This window comes from Arachis hypogaea, chromosome 9, assembly GCF_003086295.3.
Source record: "Arachis hypogaea cultivar Tifrunner chromosome 9, arahy.Tifrunner.gnm2.J5K5, whole genome shotgun sequence".
Classification (NCBI taxonomy): Eukaryota; Viridiplantae; Streptophyta; class Magnoliopsida; order Fabales; family Fabaceae; genus Arachis; species Arachis hypogaea.
This window is the reverse complement of record NC_092044.1, coordinates 116,523,443-116,545,916: the sequence shown is the minus strand read 5'-3', so window position 1 is coordinate 116,545,916 and position 22,474 is coordinate 116,523,443. Positions and strand designations below refer to the sequence as shown.

At 29.7% G+C, this 22,474-nt stretch overlaps 1 protein-coding gene across 1 annotated transcript; it reads left to right on the top strand.

Moving 5' to 3' along the window:
- Positions 1-988: 988 nt before the first annotated feature.
- Positions 989-2,410, top strand: LOC140172973 (hevamine-A-like). Its single transcript, XM_025765301.3, has 2 exons — positions 989-1,562; positions 1,694-2,410. The coding sequence occupies exons 1-2, from the start codon at positions 1,039-1,041 to the stop codon at positions 2,187-2,189; spliced, it is 1,020 nt and encodes a 339-aa protein (XP_025621086.2). The 5' UTR covers positions 989-1,038; the 3' UTR covers positions 2,190-2,410.
- The last annotated feature ends 20,064 nt before the right edge of the window (positions 2,411-22,474 follow it).

Genomic DNA, 22,474 nt, shown 5'->3' with positions numbered 1-22,474 from the left:
ATTTGATGTATTTGACATATGTATAATAATGTATTTTTAGTGCATTGCTTCTGGCTTTCTGCTACATGCATGACAAGTTGTTTCTGGTATTAACTTTCTGGAAAATGGATAGAAAAAATGGGACGCTATTTTACGCTTCGAAAATATTTATGTAACTATGAAAGTTTCTTTTGCATTAGACAACTTTCAATTGATAACTTATATAGATAATTCGTAACTGTAGTCTATGCTAAACAATTTAATTTGTTGGCAAATCATGCATGATAACTTGTTGGTTACCCATGGTTAATTTATCATTTATCTAAGTATGTCTGCAAATGTATATGTGACTCTATTTTCTGACATTGCTTTATGCATCATTATTGTAACCTGTTAATAACTCACGTCTAAAGTCGAATAGCTCAAATAATAAATATTATTATAAGTTGGAGTTACACGGGTTGCACGAGTTCACTCTTTAGAAGTGTTAGGTTGATTATTATATTCTGTTTTTGCATAGCTATTTCCTTGTAATTTTGTGTTTCTTTTTCTTTCTGGAAGGTTGTTTCTTCTATTTCTATTCACTGTTCTTATCACTAGCTGACTAGCTGCCGTATGTAAATTTTTATAGCATTTGTAAATTAATGCAGCAAATTCACGCCAGTTTCAATTATTTTAACTTGAGATGTGGCAATTAGCATCATATATATCCAAATTAAAAGACAAATAATAACAAAAGCATATTCCTCTTTAGCCTCACAGGTTACTGTTTACAAACACATGAAAACGTCGGATAAAAGCATGTTACACGTGTATTGAATACACACAAGCATTCAACAAGATAAGATTGGTACATTAAGTTTTCTTGGTGGAATGTACTGACAATTTTTAATATCAATCAAGCACATCTTTTGCATGCTTAATTTAATTTCTGAATAGTCAAAGTGCACGAATCCTATACTACATGATCCAAAGTTTCTCATCAATTATTGTAACCATTATAAATTACTTCACGGTCTCTATGCACCACACTCTCCACTAAAAACAAAACCACTATATATGGCTTCCAACAAGAGTAGTAGTACTCATCAACCATTAACATTGCTCCTCTTCTTCCTCCTCACCCTCTCCTCTGCACATGCCAAAGGTGGCATAGCCATCTACTGGGGCCAGAACAATGGCGACGGCAACTTAACCTCCACATGTGACACCGGAAACTACGAGATTGTGCTTCTCGCCTTTCTCTACACTTTCGGTTGTGGCAGAACTCCAGATTGGAACTTTGCTGGCCACTGTGGTTCATGGTCCCCTTGTGACAAACTACAACCAGAAATCGAACATTGCCAAAGAAACGGTGTGAAGGTGTTCCTCTCCCTTGGAGGAGCCGTTGGGCCCTACTCCTTATGCTCGCCGGAAGATGCCAAGAGCGTCTCCGACTACCTTTACAACAACTTCCTCACTGGCCAAAAGGGTCCATTAGGGAGTGTGTACCTTGATGGCATTGATTTCGACATTGAAGGTGGTTCAAACCTTTATTGGGATGACTTAGCTAGAGAACTCGATACACGCAGAAAGCAAGACAGGTGCATACTCACAAATATTTATCATTATTATACAAGTTTTACTTATATTTACTAAATTTTTTTGTAGATAAATTAGTAAAATTTATTTATTCTAAATAATTTAGTATTTTGGATCCGTTACTTGTGTGTAGGTACTTTTACTTGTCGGCAGCACCACAATGTTTCTTTACAGATTACTACCTTGATACCGCCATTAGAACTTGGCTTTTCGATTACCTCTTCGTCCAGTTCTACAACAACCCTCCATGCCAATATAGTAACGGCGACGCGTCTCTGCTCTTATCTTCTTGGAATACATGGACCTCCTATGTGAAGATCAACAACACGGTGTTTATGGGGCTACCCGCTGCACCTGATGCAGCTCCCAGCGGTGGCTATATTTCACCGCAAGATCTGTGTACTAAGGTTCTTCCAATCATCAAGCACACTCCTAACTATGGTGGCGTCATGCTATGGGATAGGTTCCGCGATGTTACTAACCACTACAGCGATCAAATCAAGGATTGTGTTATAGTTGATGATAGTGTTAGGGTGTCACAGACTGTGATGGCAACGTTATCAAACACTGTATCTCAATGTGTATCTGCAGCTTTCAACCGCATCATACCAAAACTAAGACCCTTTTAGAATGAATATCTGCTATTTAATGAAGGAATAATAAGTGGTGGTGATGAATGGTGATTACTTATGAGTTATGAGCTATGTGCAATCAATATCATCATCACCTTAATTAGCATCTACAGGCTTTGATTCTTGTGTTCAAAGTATGTTGATGCTGTTATGCATGTACTGGTTTTTGCTTTGAATAATAATACAAAGGTTTCACACGTAGACCTACTTTAATTTTAGTTAATTGCGTTCTCTCCATCTCTAGTCAAAATTTATCATATTTAATTTGATTAAACAACATAATCCCGCTAGGAAAACAATGACATTTGTATACAATATGTACAATGGGCTTTTTATCTAACTCAATTATATTAGATAATAATAAACACCTAGTTAACCTAATTATAATCCCTAAATAAAATTACCCCAATTCACCCCCTTTTGACTGCGTTACCCTACCACCAACCCCCAATTCAACTCCTCCTCGCTGCTCACCAACCCCCACACCGTCGCCTAGCCGTCCAAATCGCAACCTGCAGCAGCTCCGGAAACACATTCGGCTTGGAGACCCCCCACCCCCTTTGCGATCGAACATCGTCGATGGCAGCGATTTGGTGGAACGTTGGGTCCTCCCTTCCAACCCGAGTTGCTGCCCCCAAGCGCCGCGCCTGTTCGCCCTCACCGGAAGCATCAACGGTGCACGGTTTGCGGCTGCGTATCTGATCCTTGTTGCGTCAATTGACCTGTTCCAGAACCTTTTCGAACATCCATGGTGAGTGCTTTTGTTTTCTATTTTCATGATTATTCATTGAAGTTGCTACTTGTTTTACACGGTGTTTAAGATGCTTAGTTTTCTGAAACTACATGGTGAAAAGGCAAAAAATGGAATTTTATTATTTTGGAGCACGAGAAATTAGTTGTTGCTTGAGATTGTTGCAGTTGATTTAACAGCTTCGCCACCTGATGTGAACCATTCACCAGGACCAACACGAACATCAGAATTATATCGTCATCGAGCATCCACGTTAAGTGGGTTAGTTTCTTCCTTTCATGAAACAACACTGAATTTGCGTTTTTTAATGTAGAGAGTATATGTTGCTTGTTTGCTTGATTTTACATGATAAAAATGTAGTACATGGAATTTTAGTTTGTTCGAGCATGAGAAATTAGTTGTTGTTTGTAATTGTTGTAATTGATATAACTTTTGAGCAGGAAAGGTGAAATAAGTTTGTTAATCTAGTTTAAATAGTATTTTATTTTCCCGACCCAGGTGGTCCTTTGGATGCGATGTAAAGTAAACCAGCTGAACACTGGCCTTTTTTGGAATAAGCCACTGCATGGATCACCATCACTGCTCCAAGAGCTAAGGATCTTTCCCTCCGGGTCTAGTGAGGATTTCAAGTCCATAAGAGCTCTCAGTTCTGCATTTCCATGAATCAGTTGCACAATGGAAAATGAAACCAAAACAAGCAATGAAAGAAGGAAACTAAGGGAATTCATAGCTGATTTTGGTGTAAAAATTTGTCAAACATATACTAAAAGAGAAACACCTGTATGATGTAGTATCCTAAAGAATCTAACTTTATTATTTGGTTCCTACTGTAACATGATTTTGAAACTTGACACCTTGCTTGATATTTCTTTATTATATATGAAGTTGCTGTTACTATTACTAGTCTATGATTTTGTAATTAGTTGATAGATGCTACTATAGTGGAGAAAATGGGAAGACTAGCCATGCTAATGAGAAACATTTTCAAAGATGTTGCATAATTAATTGATATAACTTTTTTGAGTCGCTGACAGGCTAAAGTAAGTTGGTGCACATTTGCATTTCTCTAATCTCATTAGATGGTTACTTTAGTAGCGTATTGGATGTTTGGTGTTTATGAAAAATATTTTTTGCCCTTTTTTTTGTTCGATACATTAGTAGGTAATCAGATGGTTGGAACCATTCATATTCTAGCTAAAACAAACATTCGTCTAACTATGTCTTTATTCAGGGATTTATCTTTAGTTTTCCAAAGTGGAACGACTTGAAATTGTTAAGCATTGAGTTCTTGAAATTTGAACTTGAGTCGAGTTTCCATAAAACATTCTGAACAGATGTTATAGCAAAAATGAACATCCATTTTTTCTGTGAAAGTAACCATCTAGGTTCTTACTATAACGAACATCCAGTCTTTATCCAGAGATTTATGTTTATTTTTCCAAAGTCAAATGACTTGAATTTGTTAACCATTGAGTTCTTGAATTTTGACATTGAGCCAAGAGTTCATGAAGCGTTCTGAATAGACGCTATAGTGATCACGGTCTAAACATCCAGCTATATGTAAAGATGAACATCTAACATTTGTGAGTAGCGATAATCGTGTAATCAATAAGTGGGATCATATAATCAGAATGAACATCCGTCTTGTCTAATAAATTAACCATCCAGATGGATACAATAACGGTGAACATCATTAATATTTAGAAACAAACATCCAAAATTTTTTTAAAATAAACCCATTCTTTCTAGACCAGATAACCGTTTTCGTCTATAGTATCTAATACATGAATTATGTACTGAAAGTCATGTCCAACATAAATTAATTATTGTCGAATGAACTTAACAAAGACATGAACCCATCAAATTGGTGGGGCTCATTGCGGCCAACATGAGCACCGACCTTTAGAGTCCAAATCTCGTAACCAAGATCCGTCTCTTCACTTCCAACCTCAATAACATCCGACAGTTGCATGGCCTACAATTCCAAAATAATAATAATAATAATAATAATAATAATAATAATAATAATAATAATAATAATAATAATAATAATAAGATAAATCCTTAGTGTATATTATTTGCTTGAAACCTCACTAACCAGTACAAACAATGCAACTGTAAAAACGAAATCAAGTCAATCATTCTACCAAGTACAGAGACCAAAAAAGAAACCTCACTAACCAGCACAAACAATGTCACTATACATCACATACATGAACATACAGTAGATACAACTATCAAGCACATAGTCCAGACATCGATTTCAGAGCTAATGGTGACTAGAGTTATTTTTTTTATTCATTTAGTGTTTATCATGTGTGATCATATGTATATTCCAAACTAAACATGCAGGAAGCATATTAAGTCGCCCATCCGTTGATAACTAACTCTTGGTTATTTAATTTTCATTATCAAATTAAATCTTAATGATGATAATAACATTCGCTATTTTTCATATTCAACAATCTCATGCTTATACATGCAATTTACATTAAGCCATATAAATTCATATACCAATAAAAGTTAGTCCAAGAAAGACCTAGTTTCATCCAGCGTCACATTAATATGCCATGCTTAATTAACACATACAAATTCCTCATACATAAAAGTATACCATGGACATAAAACCTTCATAAATTTGGTTGAATCATGAATGTTTATGATGCATTTGGGTAAGCATTAAACATAAAAATAAATATGCCACTTGCATTGAGTATGAACATCTAATTCACATGAAAATAACCATTCATTATCAATGCATTCAACAAACGTTGCTCATTATATTAGATTTCTCACCCTCGACGACATTATGGTTTGCTAAGTGTTCATGTGTATGTGATGAATTTTCATTACCGCCGGAAGATGGAACACGACATAGCGGTTCAACCAAATTGGACTCCATTAAAGAACTTTCGCAGAGTGATAATATGAAGACAAACCTAGCTAATATGTAAAATGTTGAGGAAAACAGGTTGAAAATGTATAATATGCTCAAAAGAAAGTGAGATTTTTCATAATTAAGGAGCCTATGTAACTAATATAGGAATAAATGCAATTAACGCGCAAACAACTTAAACTAAAGCAATTTAGAGTGAATTGAGACTGGAAACCTTAGTTATTGCAATTGTGTTTTGAATTTGCAAGGGTTAATCAAAATTAGCACAAAGAAAATAATCAAGACAATAATAAAGAAGCCCACTTATTCATGTCAAAGAGTATAAAATAATCACATAAACACAACCCTTTCTTCAAAAAGCAATAATTTTGATGAAACCAATTTTAATTGCTCAAAAACTTCAAAGAACGAATGATGATGCATGTGATCATTTATGTTTAAAACCAACATGAATAAACCATTTCATTCAAATCACTCAATAAAACATGGTATGCACTTCTTAAAAATATACCAAACAATTGATAACACCTAAATTTTTAACCAAATTGGTGTTTTGATAAAAAATCACAAATAAGTACATAACAAAATTTAAGCTCAAACATCATTAGAAATCACATAAAACTGCACAATTATAAATTATAATGTCTCATGGGAATAGAATTTAAGTCAAATGTTGGCCATCCATAAGAATTAAACATACAGATTTCATTTAGGCATTTCATCGAGCATATGGTGTGCATCATGTGTAAACAGAGCATTCAGTTCAATGGAAGCAGCAATCAACCCATAAAATTCAGCCAGCAAATACATTCAATCTAGCAACAGATATTAACTAGTCCTAAGCCTAATCTATATGCAGAAACTAGAATTAAAAGCAATGAAATAAATAAAATAGAAAGAACTAGGGACAAGGAAAGGGATGGAACCTGCGTTGATAAAGGAGAGAAGAAGAACGGGGACAGTGATGGTGTCGCAGCGGCACAGAACTTAGCCGCTGCTGGGTTACACCGGGGTGTTGCTTGCCGGAGCTGGCAGGCGCGAACAGGGGCGTGGCGCAGCGAACACGGCAGGGAGAAATGGGGAAAGAGGAAAGAAAGAGAAGAGAGAGGGGGTGGGCAATGGTGGTTGGTTGGCTGGGGGGTGATGGTTGGGGTGATCTGGGTTGAAAAAACGAAGAAGAGAGATAAGAGTTGGTTAGAGAAGAAGCGATGGAGAGTAAGGAGGTAATGGCGGATTGAGAGAGGAGTTTGTTGTTTTGATTCTATAATTGAGGGTAATTCTAATTTAATTTAAATTTTAAATCAGAAAGAAATCAAAATTAAATAACTATCTATAATTTAATATTAATTACAATTAAACTCCCATTGTACACATTGTACAATAAGATTATTGTCTACTCATACTTTTCCTTGGTGATTGTATGGTTAGTGGGGTATACTCCCATTATTGATAGAGGACAAACTTCTGATTCACTTCTAATTTACGTGTTTTCACATATCTCAACAAGGTGAATCTCAACAATTTCAACAATAAAAATTAAAGTATACATAAAAATATATATATATAATAAACAATACACAATAAAAAAATTAAAATTAAAATTTTTAATTAATTAAATAATTATTATCAGATTTTAAATTTAAATTTTAAATTAATTAAATTAAATCATCATTTTATTTTTTTTATTTACATTATTGCTTGTTCTTAATTTACAAGACAACCATGATTCGGAAGGTGATTTGGGCAATGGTGGAAGCAATACAGTTCTGCGGCACAGACCTAAAGGCCGTCCCTCACAATGACAAAACTCCGAAATGCTAGTGTCCTCCCCTCTCCGTAGCCCGTTTAGATGACGTAGCGCAGCCACACGCACCCATCCGTTTCCATCACCTTTTTGTGCTGCCTCCGCCTCTTCCATTCACGTGTATAGGAGCGCCATCACTACAATTGTTGTCTTGCTGTTTTTGCGTCTTTCTTTTCTGACGGCGTTGCTTTGGTGCCGCGCAGTTGTTGTGGTGCCGCTGTTGACTGCTGCCGCGCGAGTGATGCCATCGTGCGTGTTCTCTATGTGCCACTGCGGCTGTCTCAAGCTGTCTCGTCGCCGTCCTCGATCTACCATCGTGGTTCTCCTCCTTCTCTTTTTCTTTTCTTTTAATTTGGATTGGATTTAAGTAGATACAATAAAATTTGTTGGATTTTCATTTTACTAGATAGGTAGATGGTTATCAATTAAAGCCCTAGCCATCAACTAACAATTCGAAGCAGCGGCTAGCGACGGCACTAAGAAGCTCAACAGCGAGCTTGGTGTCCGGTGAGTGAGAAAGACGCTGGGTGGCGATGGTTGGCGAAGCAGTGACAGTGCTCACGAGCTCGGCAGTGATGATGATGTCTGGCTGGGAAGAGAGCGATACTTGTGCAAAGGCTGGTTACGAAAGTAGCAACGGCATTGAAAAGCCAGGGGGACGACGATGATATCCGATGAGGAGAGAGCAACGCCGGTGGAAGACTGGCTAAAGAGCAATGGTGCTGATAGAATTTTTAGAAAAAATAACAGCAGCATATGGTTAAAATTTGAAAAGCCAATTTGAGTGGATTTTTTTTTTATTTTCGATAAAGAGAAAAATCATCTCGTTATTCATATTATTCAAATTTTCTGTTATTTATTTAATGGTATTAATCACGTGATAATTAAAAACCAACAAATTTGTAAGTATATTTCTTGTTTTACTGTTAGAATATTATTGTCAGTAATTAATTTTTTTTGTTGGCCTGTAAGTATTTTAATAAATGAAATAGTCAGTCAAAATGTTAAAATTTGATTAACTTATTTGTTTATCTTTATGGCACAATACAATATTTTTTAGGCTGATTTTTTATGTATATAAAAAATGTGGAGTTTAATTTTTAAAATATATGCGTATAAAGTTATTACATTAATATGATATTAGAGTAAAATGCAGGTAGCGATCGATTTATTTTTTTCAAATTTTTAAATCAAAGCATGTAAAACACAGGTTACGTTTGATGATTTATATTTTTATAAAATGTCTGCCTACAAAACATAAGTTGTGTTTTAGCTATATTTTTTTTCGAAATAACAAATCGTATCTTGCATTTTATGTTTTCTAAATTTTTTTTATTGAAAGCTACAAAATATAGAAAAATATATTTTAATCAAAAGTCTTACTTATAAATACGATTGTTAATTTATCTATAATTCATACCTCATTTTTATTTCTCTTTCTTTTATATTTGTGAGTTTTTGATAATTAGTAGTGTCAAAAAAATTTGGTAGATAAAATTGAGGTTATGAAAGGTATTACAAATTTCTGAGTGTATTATAACAGTGAGATTATATCAAATACACATGAAAGAGTGATTTTGTTTGTAAATATCCATTTTTCTTTGCTATTCCATACACCATGAGTTTTGTAGAATTGCAAAATATTCTTTGTGAGAACATACAAAGTCACATTTTAAATAAAGCGAGCAACATTTTATATAGGAATCATATACAAATATTTGATGAGCTGATACAGTTTCAAATAATGTTAATTATTGACGACGCATGTATGCAATAGATGTTCTATATTTATCAACAAACCTAATTTTACGTATCCGTGATAGAGTTGTACGTTGAATTTAAACAGCATATGAGGTCAGACGCGGCTGGCGAGGAGGTGAATATTGATTAGCTCAGGAATATAAATTGGGAAAAAGATAATAATGATAGTGAAAAGGAGTTCGAAGCCAACTACGAATTGTGTTTGGATAACAGTTTACAAACGTGAGTTTGCATAAAATTAATTTTACAAAATTGATTTTGATAAAAAGTAAGTTTAGGTTAATGTGATTTATTTTTGACAATGTTTATATCAAAATTGATTATAGTAAAATAAATGTTGTTTGGATTATACTACTCAAAATCATTTTTAGATGAAAAATTACTAAAAGAGACATCAATTTAAATTATTTTTTTATATACATGCAAAAACAGAACCTAACAAATATAATATAAAAAATATTTATTATATAAATAAATAAATACAATAAAAAATGAGAAAGAGAGTACTATCAATTTTATAATGTTAAACAAAAAAAATATTCTATAATTTTTTTAGTACCCATACTCTTTAATTTAGTATTATTTTGGATTATAAATTTTCATTATTTATGACTCTATTGTTACTTATAATTAATTTTTTATTTATTTTGTCTTTTTTTTATAGGATCATAGTTTATATTATACAAAATTTGATAATAAACGTAGTATATAATAATTATAATTACAAATTTTACGAAATCAAAATAAAAAATAAAAAAATTAATATAAAACAAATATAGAGTACATCAAAGAATAGAAAGAAATCATACAGATAAAAAATAATAAAAATTTCATAAAACCAACAACATCTATCATATGAACAAAAAAATACCATAAAAACTAAATAAAATTCATATGAATAAAATAAATAAAAAATAAAAAAATTCATACACAACATATATACAATGTAAAAGATAAAAAAAATTCATATGAACAAAAAATAATAAAAATATCATAGAAATTAATAAAATACTTGAAAAATCATAATATTACAAAAAATAAAAAAAATCAACAACATTTGTCATATGAATAAAAGAAATACAATAAAATAAATAAAAAATAATATAAACAAAGTCAAACAAAAATAAAAAAATTCATATAAAAAATAGTATAGAAAATGATAAAAAAAACTCATAAAAATATAACATCAAAAATCGTAACACTAAAAATTAAAATATGAAAATGAATACTAAAAATAATAAAAAATTTAAAATATTCAATTTGTCTGTGTTTGAAACAAATCTGAACGATTTTGATGAAAAGAAAAATGGAAAGAAGAACTATGAAAAAGTAGAAAGAACTACAGAGAACTATATCCTTTTTATAGAAGAAAATGAAGGGTAAGGTTAATAAAAAAAAAAAAAAATTTTCACCTAATTTTCTAAAGGTAATCAGCAACCATGAACGTGAAATGTAGAAGTTACAAATTTCAGCTTCTTCTCAACGTGAGTTTATAGGCAAATCGTTTCTGCGTTTAGAAAGAAAAAAATTGCCAAACATAAAAGTGAAACTTTCAAGAAGTTCAAACTCACTTCTTTCTTCACCAATGCGTTTGCCAAACACACCCCAAGTCGATGACGAAAATGATAACGGAGATGAGAGGCAATCCGGTAGTGCGAAAATGAAGCAAATACACTTTTAAACCAGTACCCTTTGGTGTTTTATCTTTTATGCGAATTCTAGATCTTGCAGCCATGCATGCATGCTTCCAGAATTTCCTGAGTATGTGAATAAAGATATGTTATATTTATTCATTAAAGTTACCACTACCATTTCTTTTATTTGCCTTGACCAACTAACAGTGGTTTGCATGTCGTAGACGAAGGCAATGTTGTGGCGGAAGATGGTGAGTTTAGTGTTGGGATGAAATTTGGTTCTAGAGAGTCGGTGATCTCTATAATCAAAAGTTACACTATTTCTAGGGGAGTTGATTTCACTATGTATGAGTTTGAGTCACTGACATTCTATACAAAATACAACGGGTATGGTGCAAGGTGCTATTGGATTATCCAAGCTAGCTTGATTCAGAAAAAAGGTTGTTGAGAGATCATGAGATATGATGACAAACACACGTGCACCATGAGAATGATTTCACAAGATCATGTCAAGTTGGACTGAGACACGATTGTCCTTGGTTAAAGCAGATCCGTCGATAAAGATGAAGTCTATCATTACAGAAGTTCAATTTAGGTTCAACTACACTATGAGTTATTGCAAAATATAATAGGCAAAATAAAAATTTGTGGCCAAAATTTTTGGTGTTTAAAAAAATTCTTATCAGATTCTGCCAGTATAATTAAAAGTAATGATTGCGAAAATGCTAAAATTTCGTGTTTAAATAAAAATATTTTTTATTTATCGTGAGAATAAAAAAATGAATGATGTAAAAGTTTTAATTTTTATTCCGTATTTTGGAGTTTCTATTTGTGTATTATAATATTTAGATACTATAAATTTTTAGTAAAAATTGATGACACACATAAAAAATATAAAAATATACTTTTAGTTACTATAGTACAAAATAGAAATTAAAATATTGTGCAGATTGTTTTCGTAGAAGAATTTGGCCCGTTAACTCGCGTCTAAAGTCTAATAACTCAAATAATAAATATTATTATAAGTTGAAGTTGAGTTGCACGGATTACGAGTTCAATCTTTAGAAGTGCTAGGTTGATTATTATATTCTGTTTTTGAATAGCTATTTCCTCATAATTTTCTGTTTCTTTTTCTTTCTGGAATGTTTCTATTTCTATTCACTATTCTTATCTTATTACTAGCAGGCTAGCTGCCGTATGTAAATTTTGACAGCATTTGTAAATTATTGCAGCAAATTCACGTCAGTTTCAATTATTTAATGGACGGTGCATTTAACTTGAGATGAAGGTTAAAAGACAAATAACGAAAGCATATTCAATTCCTCTCTATTCTCAAAGGTTACTGTCATAGATAAGATTTACAAACATATGATGAAACGTCGGATAAACGTTGAAATGCCTCGAATATGTTAAAATCAGGAACGGACTTATTCACAATATTGTGGGGATATTTACTCTTATTGAATCTTAAAAAAAATATATATTTTTTAAATAATTAAAGTGTATGATTATTATACTAAGATTTAGTTTGATAAATTTTTTAAAGAGTGTTTTTGTGCTTTTTAAAAGTACAAACTTTTTAGTTTATGTTTATTAAATTAAAAAAATTATATACTTATAGATCTAAAAAATAAAGTATTTTTATTATAATATTTAAACTAAAAAATTATAAAATTAATTTATACTTATCAAAATTAAAAGATCTAATATAACTTTATTTATTAAATAATTTTTAAATTTAATTTTTATATTTATGTTTATTATATTATTTTTAAATTTTAAAAATTATTTTATTAAATATCATTGTTGTTATTTATATTTATTAAAAATTATTTTTAATTTACTAAATAAAATATTACAACTTTTAAAAAATTATATTTTAAAGACTATCTTTATATAAGCTACCTTTAAAGGAGGTACAAAGTTTCTCATCAATAATTGATCATGTTCTAAATTGTTAAGAAAATAATAACTTAAAATTATATATATTTTTTAATTTAATATCTATAATTATACATATATTATATCTAATATATTAATAATTTTTACAATAATTTAAAAATATTAAATAAATGATTTTGATCTGCTTTAAAATAACTTTTTATTATCTTTTAAATATTTTTTATTTTAAAAAAAATGCTAGGGGTCAATATTTTTTATTAATTTTATCTGATACTTTAGTCAACTCCTTATGTTTATACTATTATTACAGTTTAAGATATAGGGTTTAGTTTTTAGAATTTAGTTTTTAATATTTAGAATTAGCAAAATTTTGAAAATTAAAAGTTCAAAAATTTAATCAAAATTTATCCAGAATTATGCAAATATAATAAAATAATATATTTATATATACAATATATATATATAATTATTTTAAATATTTAGATTTTTTTTAGATTTTAGATTATTTTTTTAATAATTTTAGATGTTTATATTGCTTAACTTAATATTTTTTGAATAATTTGTTTATTAAGTTTTAAAATTTTTATAATGATTTTAGATTTTTTTTAATTATATTTTAGATGTTTCTTTTTGTTATATTTTCAAAAAAAATTTTATTAAGAATTTTTAAAATAGTTTTAAATATTTTTTTAGATTTTAATTTTAGATAATTGTTATGATAATTTGAATTCATATTTCCACTAAAAATTCAAAAAAATTACTAATTATCTGAAGTTCACTGTTGCAATAATTAGTTGGAGCCACTCATATAAAGATATTAAAAACGTCTTTTCTTAAGATGTTTTTTAATAATTATAATTCAACACATATAACTAATTAAATTGTATTAATTTTTATCAATTTAATCAAAAAACCAATAAATTAAATTTTGAATCAGTATAAATTAATATTTTTTTAGAAAATAACAATAATATCTCTATTATAAAAAATAATTAAAATACCCCGATTATATATATATATATATATATATATATATTAATTCTAAATTCTAATCCTATAACGGTAGAAAAAAATGCTAGAATTTATAATTTTTAAAATTAATATATGTATAATAAGAATGTTTTAGTTATTTTTTATAATAAGGATATTGTAATTATTTTTTATAAAAAATAATATTAATTTAGACCAATTTAAGATTTGATTTACTATTTTTCGATTAAATTATTTGTTTGACTTAATTTTAACAATAATAACACAATTTAATTGATTATATATGTTATATTTTAATTATTAAAAGATATCTTAAAAAAAGACGTTTTAAACGTTTTTACGATAGTGACTCCAAATTGGTTAACTAGGGAGATTGTTATTTTATTATTTGATTGGAGTAGAATAGTATGTACTCCTCAATTTTTAATAGGAGATTACTTTAATAAAGACATTAAAAATATCTTTTTTTAAAGACATTCGCATATGTCATATTATTACTGGACATCTTTATTAAATCGGTTAATAATTTATTTTTTTAATAAACCATAACAAAATCAGTTTATTATAGCAACAATAATAAATCCAATTGTCTGCATTATAATTATTAGACTCGATTTGATCCGATCAAATTATACAGTCTAAACCGAATATCTTTAAATTTTTTAATAAAAAGATAAATATATCTTTGATTTTTTGTTTTGCGGACATTTAATTCTCTAAAAATTTAAAAATACAATTAAATCCTTAAAAAATTTTGAGTTTATTATTATTGTTATAAAAAAAAATTGGTTTTATTCTAATTTGTTAAAAAATTAAAAAATAACCAATTTATTAATACGTCAAATAATAATATAACACGTAAATATTTTTACAAAAAGAGGTTCCACGTATCTTTATGGAGCATCTCCTTTTTAATATCAAACACATATTTTGCATGTTTAATTTGATTTCTGAATAATCAAGTGTATGCGAATCCTATTATTCTACATGACCCATAACATTGACCTTATTATAAGGAAAAGTATGAGGAGAAAATAATTTTATTGTACAATCTATATAATGAGATTTAATTAAAATTAAAATTAAATTATGAGTTATTAATTAATTTTAAATTTTTTTTAATTTAAAATTTAAAACAAATTAAAATTTTTATATGGGTGAATTGAGGCTCTGTAACTAACCTCTCAATTTATCTTTCTCTCGCTAGCCCCTCTCACCAATTACCGTGCATCCACATAGTAATTAGTTTTAATATACAAATAATATTTAAAAAAATGAGCCTGTATATGCGATTCTATTTTCTGATATTGCTTCGTGCATTATTGTAACCTGTTACACGTGTCTAAATAGCTCAAATATTAAATATTATTATAAGTCGGACGTAGTAATTGAGTTACACGGGTCACGGGTTGCTTAACTACTCCAACAGTGTTAACTGTTAAGTTTATTATTATTATGTTTTTTAATATCTATTTTCCTAGTAATGCTCTTGTCTTTTTCTGGAATGTTGTTTCTGTTTCTATTTTTGTCTTATTTCTAGCTGCCGTATGTAGATTATTACAACAATTGTAAATTAATGCAGCAAATTCACCATAATTCGAATTCCACTTACATTAATGTATTAGTTAATAACATTTTAAATAAAATTTAAATCTCCGATTGGACTATACTGTATATAACCAAAACCAAAAAATATATGTAAATAAAAAGTATAACTATTTATATATTAAAATTAATTACTAATATATTTATATATAAATATATTATTTAATTTATTTTTAATAAATATTTATATTTTAATATATATTTTTTATTATTAATTAATTTTTATAACTAATCTTAATACACGCTTAATATAATTATATATAAATAATGCTTTTTTAATATAAAATAATTTATATTTATATTTAATTATATAATTTTATATTAATAAAAATAACTACTTTTTATATTAATTCTATCATATAATCATGGATATGTGCCCAAATGTACTTCTTAAGGGGCTAAGGATGAAAGTTAATAGTAGCGGAGCTCATGGGTATTTAATTTCTAATTTAATCCGAACCAATTATATTGACTCTTTATTTAATAGATAATTATGATCCAATCTAATTAAATTCCACCTTAATTTGTTTAAAATTAATTTTAAAATAAATTTTAAAATTTTAAAAATAATTGAATTTTTTAAATTTTAAATATTTTTATTTAAAAGTTAGATGTTTTTATAATGGTTTGAAGTCACATTTTTTTTAAAAAATAAATAAAAAATACTAGTTAATTAAAGTTAACTGCATCCTTAGTTGATTAACTAGCAAAATTATTATTTTATTATTGAATAGAATGGTACTTACTATACTCTTTTTTTTATATATCAAACACATCTTTTGCATGCTTAATTTGATTTCTAATAATCAAGTACGAATCTTATACTACGTGATCCAAAGTTTCTCATCAATAATTGATCATATTTTAAATGCTAGAGACTTCTAGTACATAAGTTATTGTGACTATTATAAATAGGTTATTATAAATAGTACTATGGTTTCCAACAAGAGTAGTATTACTCATCAAGCATTAATATTGCTCTTCTTCTTCCTCCTCGCCCTCTCCTCTGCACATGCCAAAGGTGGCATAGCCATCTATTGGGGCCAGAACAATGGCGACGGCACCTTAACCTCCACATGTGACACCGGAAACTTTGAGATTGTGCTCCTCGCCTTTCTCTACACTTTCGGTTGTGGCACAACTCCAGATTGGAACTTTGCTGTGGTTCCCTTGTTACAATCTACAACCAGAAATCGAACATTGCCAAAGAAACGGTTTGCGTTGACAGTGCGAGAGTTGGGTGCGAGAGAGGGTTGTGAAAGAGCTAGGGTGCGACAGAGAGAGGGCTGGGTGCGTGGGTTCTCAACAGTGATGGGTACTCATCGGAGACAAGTCAGCTGGGTGCGAGGGTACTCATTAGAGAGAGGGCACCTGGGTGCGACGTCCTCCTCGACAGTGATGAAGATGAAGTGCAGCTGCTGGGTGCGATGGCTTCTTTAGGGTCAATTTGTTTCACTAGGGTTAAAACTTAAAAGTCAAGTGTAAAGTGTGCTTTCACTTCTAGTGTTAAAAGTGAATATTTGTAAAAGAAGGTAAAGTGTTTGAAAAAAATAGGTGGGAGAATGAAATTAAATTTTGGGTAGAAATTCTACCGGTACACTTTTTTAGAGTGTCCAAATAATTAGAGGATATAGACACGCTTTAAAAAGGAAAAGTCTAGGAGGCAGTAGTTTTATTGAATTTTGGCCAGCATGTAACCAGCAGGGAAAGGTGAGCCATTGGATGAAATCTCATACCAATCTCACACCATCAAATCATCATTGATGGCTAGTTGATGACTAACAATCACAAAAATTATTGACCCCTAGCATTACTACTTTAAAGATATGACTGTTGAAAGACAAATTAATCAACAACAAGCCAGCAAATATTTTTTAACTGTCCTTTATATTAATTAATTGTCATTAATTAATGATTATTTAAATTTTATTTTTTAAAAAATACAAATTAATAATTATTAATTGCAGTTATTTAAAATTGACTAATTAAGAGTTGTTTACCTATACTTTCTCATTACTAATAAATAGATATGTAATCTTTCTTAGTTATTGTTTGCACAGAAAAATACATCTCAAGCAACTCTTTGTCATAGCTTAATGCTCTGAGTCTACCCTTCAAAAGTGCAGGAACAAGCCACTAATACTCGACTATATTATTATAGCCTAAAACCTTGTAACAATTCTTCAGTGAGAATACATCGAGAATATCTTCATCAAACTCAGTCAACTAATCAGTGTAATTAGTCTCATAAACTACACTACCATATAGCTTCTTGACAAAATTGTCTCCATAACGATACGCAATGGTTATTAAATCATCCATCTGAAAATTAAATAAGATTCAAAAACATATAATGGTTAATATTTATACTTACTTCAGTCTATTTTAAAGCATGTATATGGACTTCCATTCAAAAATAGAAATTGTTAAATCTTCCATTGATTCCAACATCTCATAAATTAAAATATAGAAAAACACAAACAACAAGCCTCTTTATTTTTACTATAAAAAAATATTGTTACTAATATCCATGTACCTAACGCATAGTCAGTTGATCATAGCAAAATACATAAAAAAAAAATCAAACTCTAGCATACAAGAGCACTACCAATTTTAACAACCATAATCCACCGAAGTCCTCGAAAGAATCATTGATCAAATATAGCAAAAAACACTGAACAACAAACCTCAACTAACATATTGCAACAAAATAGCTAGTATTGCATGTTCAGAGTAATGATTTTGTTATTGACACATTCGTAAACAAATTGTGGTTTTGAGTTCCTCATCTTCATTATAGGCCGCCTAAACTAGTGCGAAAAGCTTCCAACTTCACCTTTAACGACAACTTTAGTTCTTTCTCACCACAGTAGCCTATACAAGATGAGAAAGAAGAAGGGTCAATTGAAATTTTAGTAATCATAATCACAGTGCTTTAGGGGTTTGTTTAACTTCCTTGTCATGTTGCACAATGTCGTTTTGCAATATTTTGGGCGCCAACAACGACATCATTTATATAATGCCAAGTGTTAATTAAATTTGTCATGTTATCTCTCCGATAACAAAAATGAAAAAAAAGGCTAATTTGAGTCTCGTCGCTTCAAAGCTTTAAAATATATATTGGGTCAATTAAAATTTTGAGGGTCAAATTGATTCGGATATCAAATTTTAGAAGCCATTTTAAGTAAGAAAAGTATACGGAACCAACTAATAATCAGTCAAGAATGGAACAACATAATTAATTATAATTAGTTTTATTAATTTATAATTTAATTTGTTTGTTAAATTATTGTTGACCACGTTCAAAACATGAGGGAAGATATGCTAGTGTTAGGAGAGAATCACGGAACAGATGCTTTGATCATTCATTAGTTGGTTTCATATAATTAATTATGTTTTATTAATGCGTAACACATGAAACATAGAAACCATATCCAAAAAAATCCAATTTACAAGAAAAAGAAATATCCGTGTGCCTATCAGTAGTAACATTTGGTTAAAATCACCGGTGCCTCTAGTTTACCAATTGGCTGATTCTTGACTTATATAAAGTTGGTTTCCTAGCATTGTTGTTTTAAGTATTATATTGATAATTTGTATATGCAAATTAAGCTTGCAAAACCGAATAACCCAAGATGTGTACTTTAGTTTTTTAGCCACAATGGTGGATGCTAGTGTCTTGGACTCTGGAGCTGTATATTTGCTTTTCCGGAGTCACAATACTAGTGTACTAGCATGATGAGTTGATTCACTTTCATAAGTCATTAAATTAATTTGTTCAAATTTGATGTATTTGACATATGTATAATAATGAATAATCATTGCAAAAAGCAATGTGATTGCTTTTTAGTGCATTGCTTCTGGCTTTCTGCTACATGCATGACAAGTTGTTTCTAGTATTAACTTGTTGGAAAACAAATAGGAAAGAAAGGGACGCTATTTTACGTTTCGAAAATATTTGTGTAACTATTGAAAGTTTCTTTTGCTTTAGATAACTTTCAATTGATAACTTATATAGATAATTCGTAACTTTAGCCTATGCTAAACAATTTAATAATTTGTTGGCAAATCATGCATGATAACTTGTTGGTCACCCATGGTTGATTTATCCTTTATCTAAGTATCTCTGCAATGTCGTATATGCAACTCTATTTTCTGACATTGCTTTATGCATTATCGTAACCTGCTGTTAACTCGCGTCCAAAGTCTAATAGCTCAAATAAGAAATAGAGAAAATGACAAATCGATCTTTAATTTTTTTGGTTTGCGGATATTTAAGCTTTTAAATATTTAAAAATCTCTTTAAGTCTTTGACTTTTTTAAAATTTAGATATATCGATTTTTAAGTCTAATTTGTCCCGGCCTATTTTAAAAATTTTCTCACGTGTACATTCGTATTAATTAGGTCAGTACAACGAGAGTCACGTACGTTTGATTTTTTTGTTGAGTCTGACAAATCTAACTGAATATGAGGAATCGATATATCTATATTTTAAAAAAATTAAAAATTTAAATAAATTTTTAAATTTTTAAAGACTTAAATATTTATAGATAAAAAGATTAAAGATTTATTTGTCTCTAATAAATATTATTATAAGTTGAAGTTGAGTTTCACGAGTTGCACGAGTTCAATCTTTAGAAGTGTTAGGTTGATTATTATATCCTTTTTTGAACAGCTATTTGCCTATTTCCTTGTAATTTTCTGTTTTCTTTTTTTTTTTGGAAGGTTGTTTGACTTGTTTCTATTTCTATTCACTATTCTTATCTTATTACTATTTGACTAGCTGCGGTATGTAAATTTTTACAGCATCTGTAAAATAATTCAGCAAATTCACGCAAGTTACAATTATTTAACGGACGGTGTATTTTAACTTGAGATGTAGCAATTAGCATCATATATATCCTAAGGCACCAAGGGATGAACGTTAAAAGACAAATAACAAAAGCATATTCCTCTTTATTCTCACAGGTTACTATCTATTTACATTTTACACACATAAAAACGTCGGATAAACGTTGAAATGCCTCGAATGTGTTGAAGTAATCTTATAGTAGAGTAAATCAATACTAGATGCAGCATGTTACACGGGTATTGAATACACAACCATTCATTCAACATGATAAGATTGGTACATTAATACCAAGCACATCTTTTAATTTGCATGCTTAATTTAATTTCTGAATAGTCAAGTATAAGAATCCTATACTACATTATCCAAAGTTTTTCATCAATCATGGATCATATTTTAAATACTAGAGATTTCTAGTACATAAATTATTGTAGGTGAATTCTACATATACAAATTTTATAATTGTCTTTATGTAAATAAAGATATTTTCTTTTATTATTAGATCATAAATTATAAAATTTGATTTTGTTATATTATAAAAATGTTATTCTTTTTAAAATATGACTATATAAATAAAACACATTTTTAATAAAAAAATCTTTGACAAAGTATTTGATGGAATATTTAGAGAGACTTTTATCTCATAAAACTGCTTAAATTATTTACAATACAGTTCTAATTTATTGTGGTAGCTTATAAGTAACAAAATTATTCATATTTGTAAAAGGGTTAAGTATAATTTTGATTCCTAACGTAGAGGCTAAAATTTTATTTCGTTCTTGACATTTTTTTCGTTACAAAATAGTTCCAAAGATTTCAGTTTGTTTTGAAATCGTCATTTTTACCAAATTTTTTATTTTTATTACTAAATTATCCCAAACTAAGAAAATTATAAAATAAAATAAAATAAAAAAAAAAAGAAAGAAAGGGAACGACGAGAGGGAGAAAGAGAATGGGAGAGAAAGAGAATCGGGAGGTGTTGTTTCCAGGGAAGAGGGGGAAGGGGGAAGGGGGAAGGTTGCTACTCCACGCCACCGCCGATGTTCCTCACCGCCGCTGCTGCTTTCTCGTCGCTGCTCCTTTCTTTCTCAGCACACACATGGTGAGAAATTTATAACCCACAAACTAACCGACAAGTGCATCGAGTCATACCAAGTAGTATCTCAAGTGAATGAGGGTCGATCCCACGAAGATTGATAGACTAAGCAACAATGATTGAGTGATTCACTTAGTTAGACAAATAGAAAATGGTGTTTTGAAAGTTCAATTTTATCAAACAGTAAATTCAGAAAATTAATAAAGCAAGCAGTAAACGGGTTGTGAAATATATGGAGAAAACAGTTAAGGTTTCAGAGATATCTATTTTTCAGATTAACTTTTCTTACTAACTTTTTTAATCATGCAAGATTCAATTCATGATGGCAAACTATATGTGACTAAACCCTAATTTCTTAGACCTTTTTAGTCTCCTCTAACCTTCATCAACCGCCAATTCCTTGGTTAATTGATTCTGATTAGAGGGTTAAGTTAAATTCTAATTTATGTGCCACAGAAACTCTAATTACCCAAATATAAGAGGATTATATGTCACATATCCCGTTAAGTCCAGATAATTAGAAATTTATGAGAATTTGTTTTCAAGCTGTTGTTCAGATAAATTACTTTTCCAAGGTTTACAAGAACTCAATTAGATTAAGGGTCATGCTTCCGTTCTATCCATATTCATAAGATAAAGAACGAAAACAATTCTTGAAATTGAAATCAGTACATGAATTAAAATAGAAAGTAATAGTATCAATTCATACAATAGACAGAGCTCCTAACCTTAACAGTGGAGGTTTAGTTGCTCATGGTTCAGAGAAAAAACAAGCTAAGGATTCTGTAAAACGTAAAGTGCGAAATGAGGTGAGAGAGAAGAGAAGAGAGAGGAACCCGAAGGGCTGATTCTTTTCCCTTTTATAACTAATCCTGATTAATATAAAATATATTTTCTAAAACTAAATAATATCTTTTTCTATTTGTAATTAAAATTAATTTTTAATTAAAATAAAATTAAAATCCTTCGTTCCGCAGCTTCAACACACGTGGA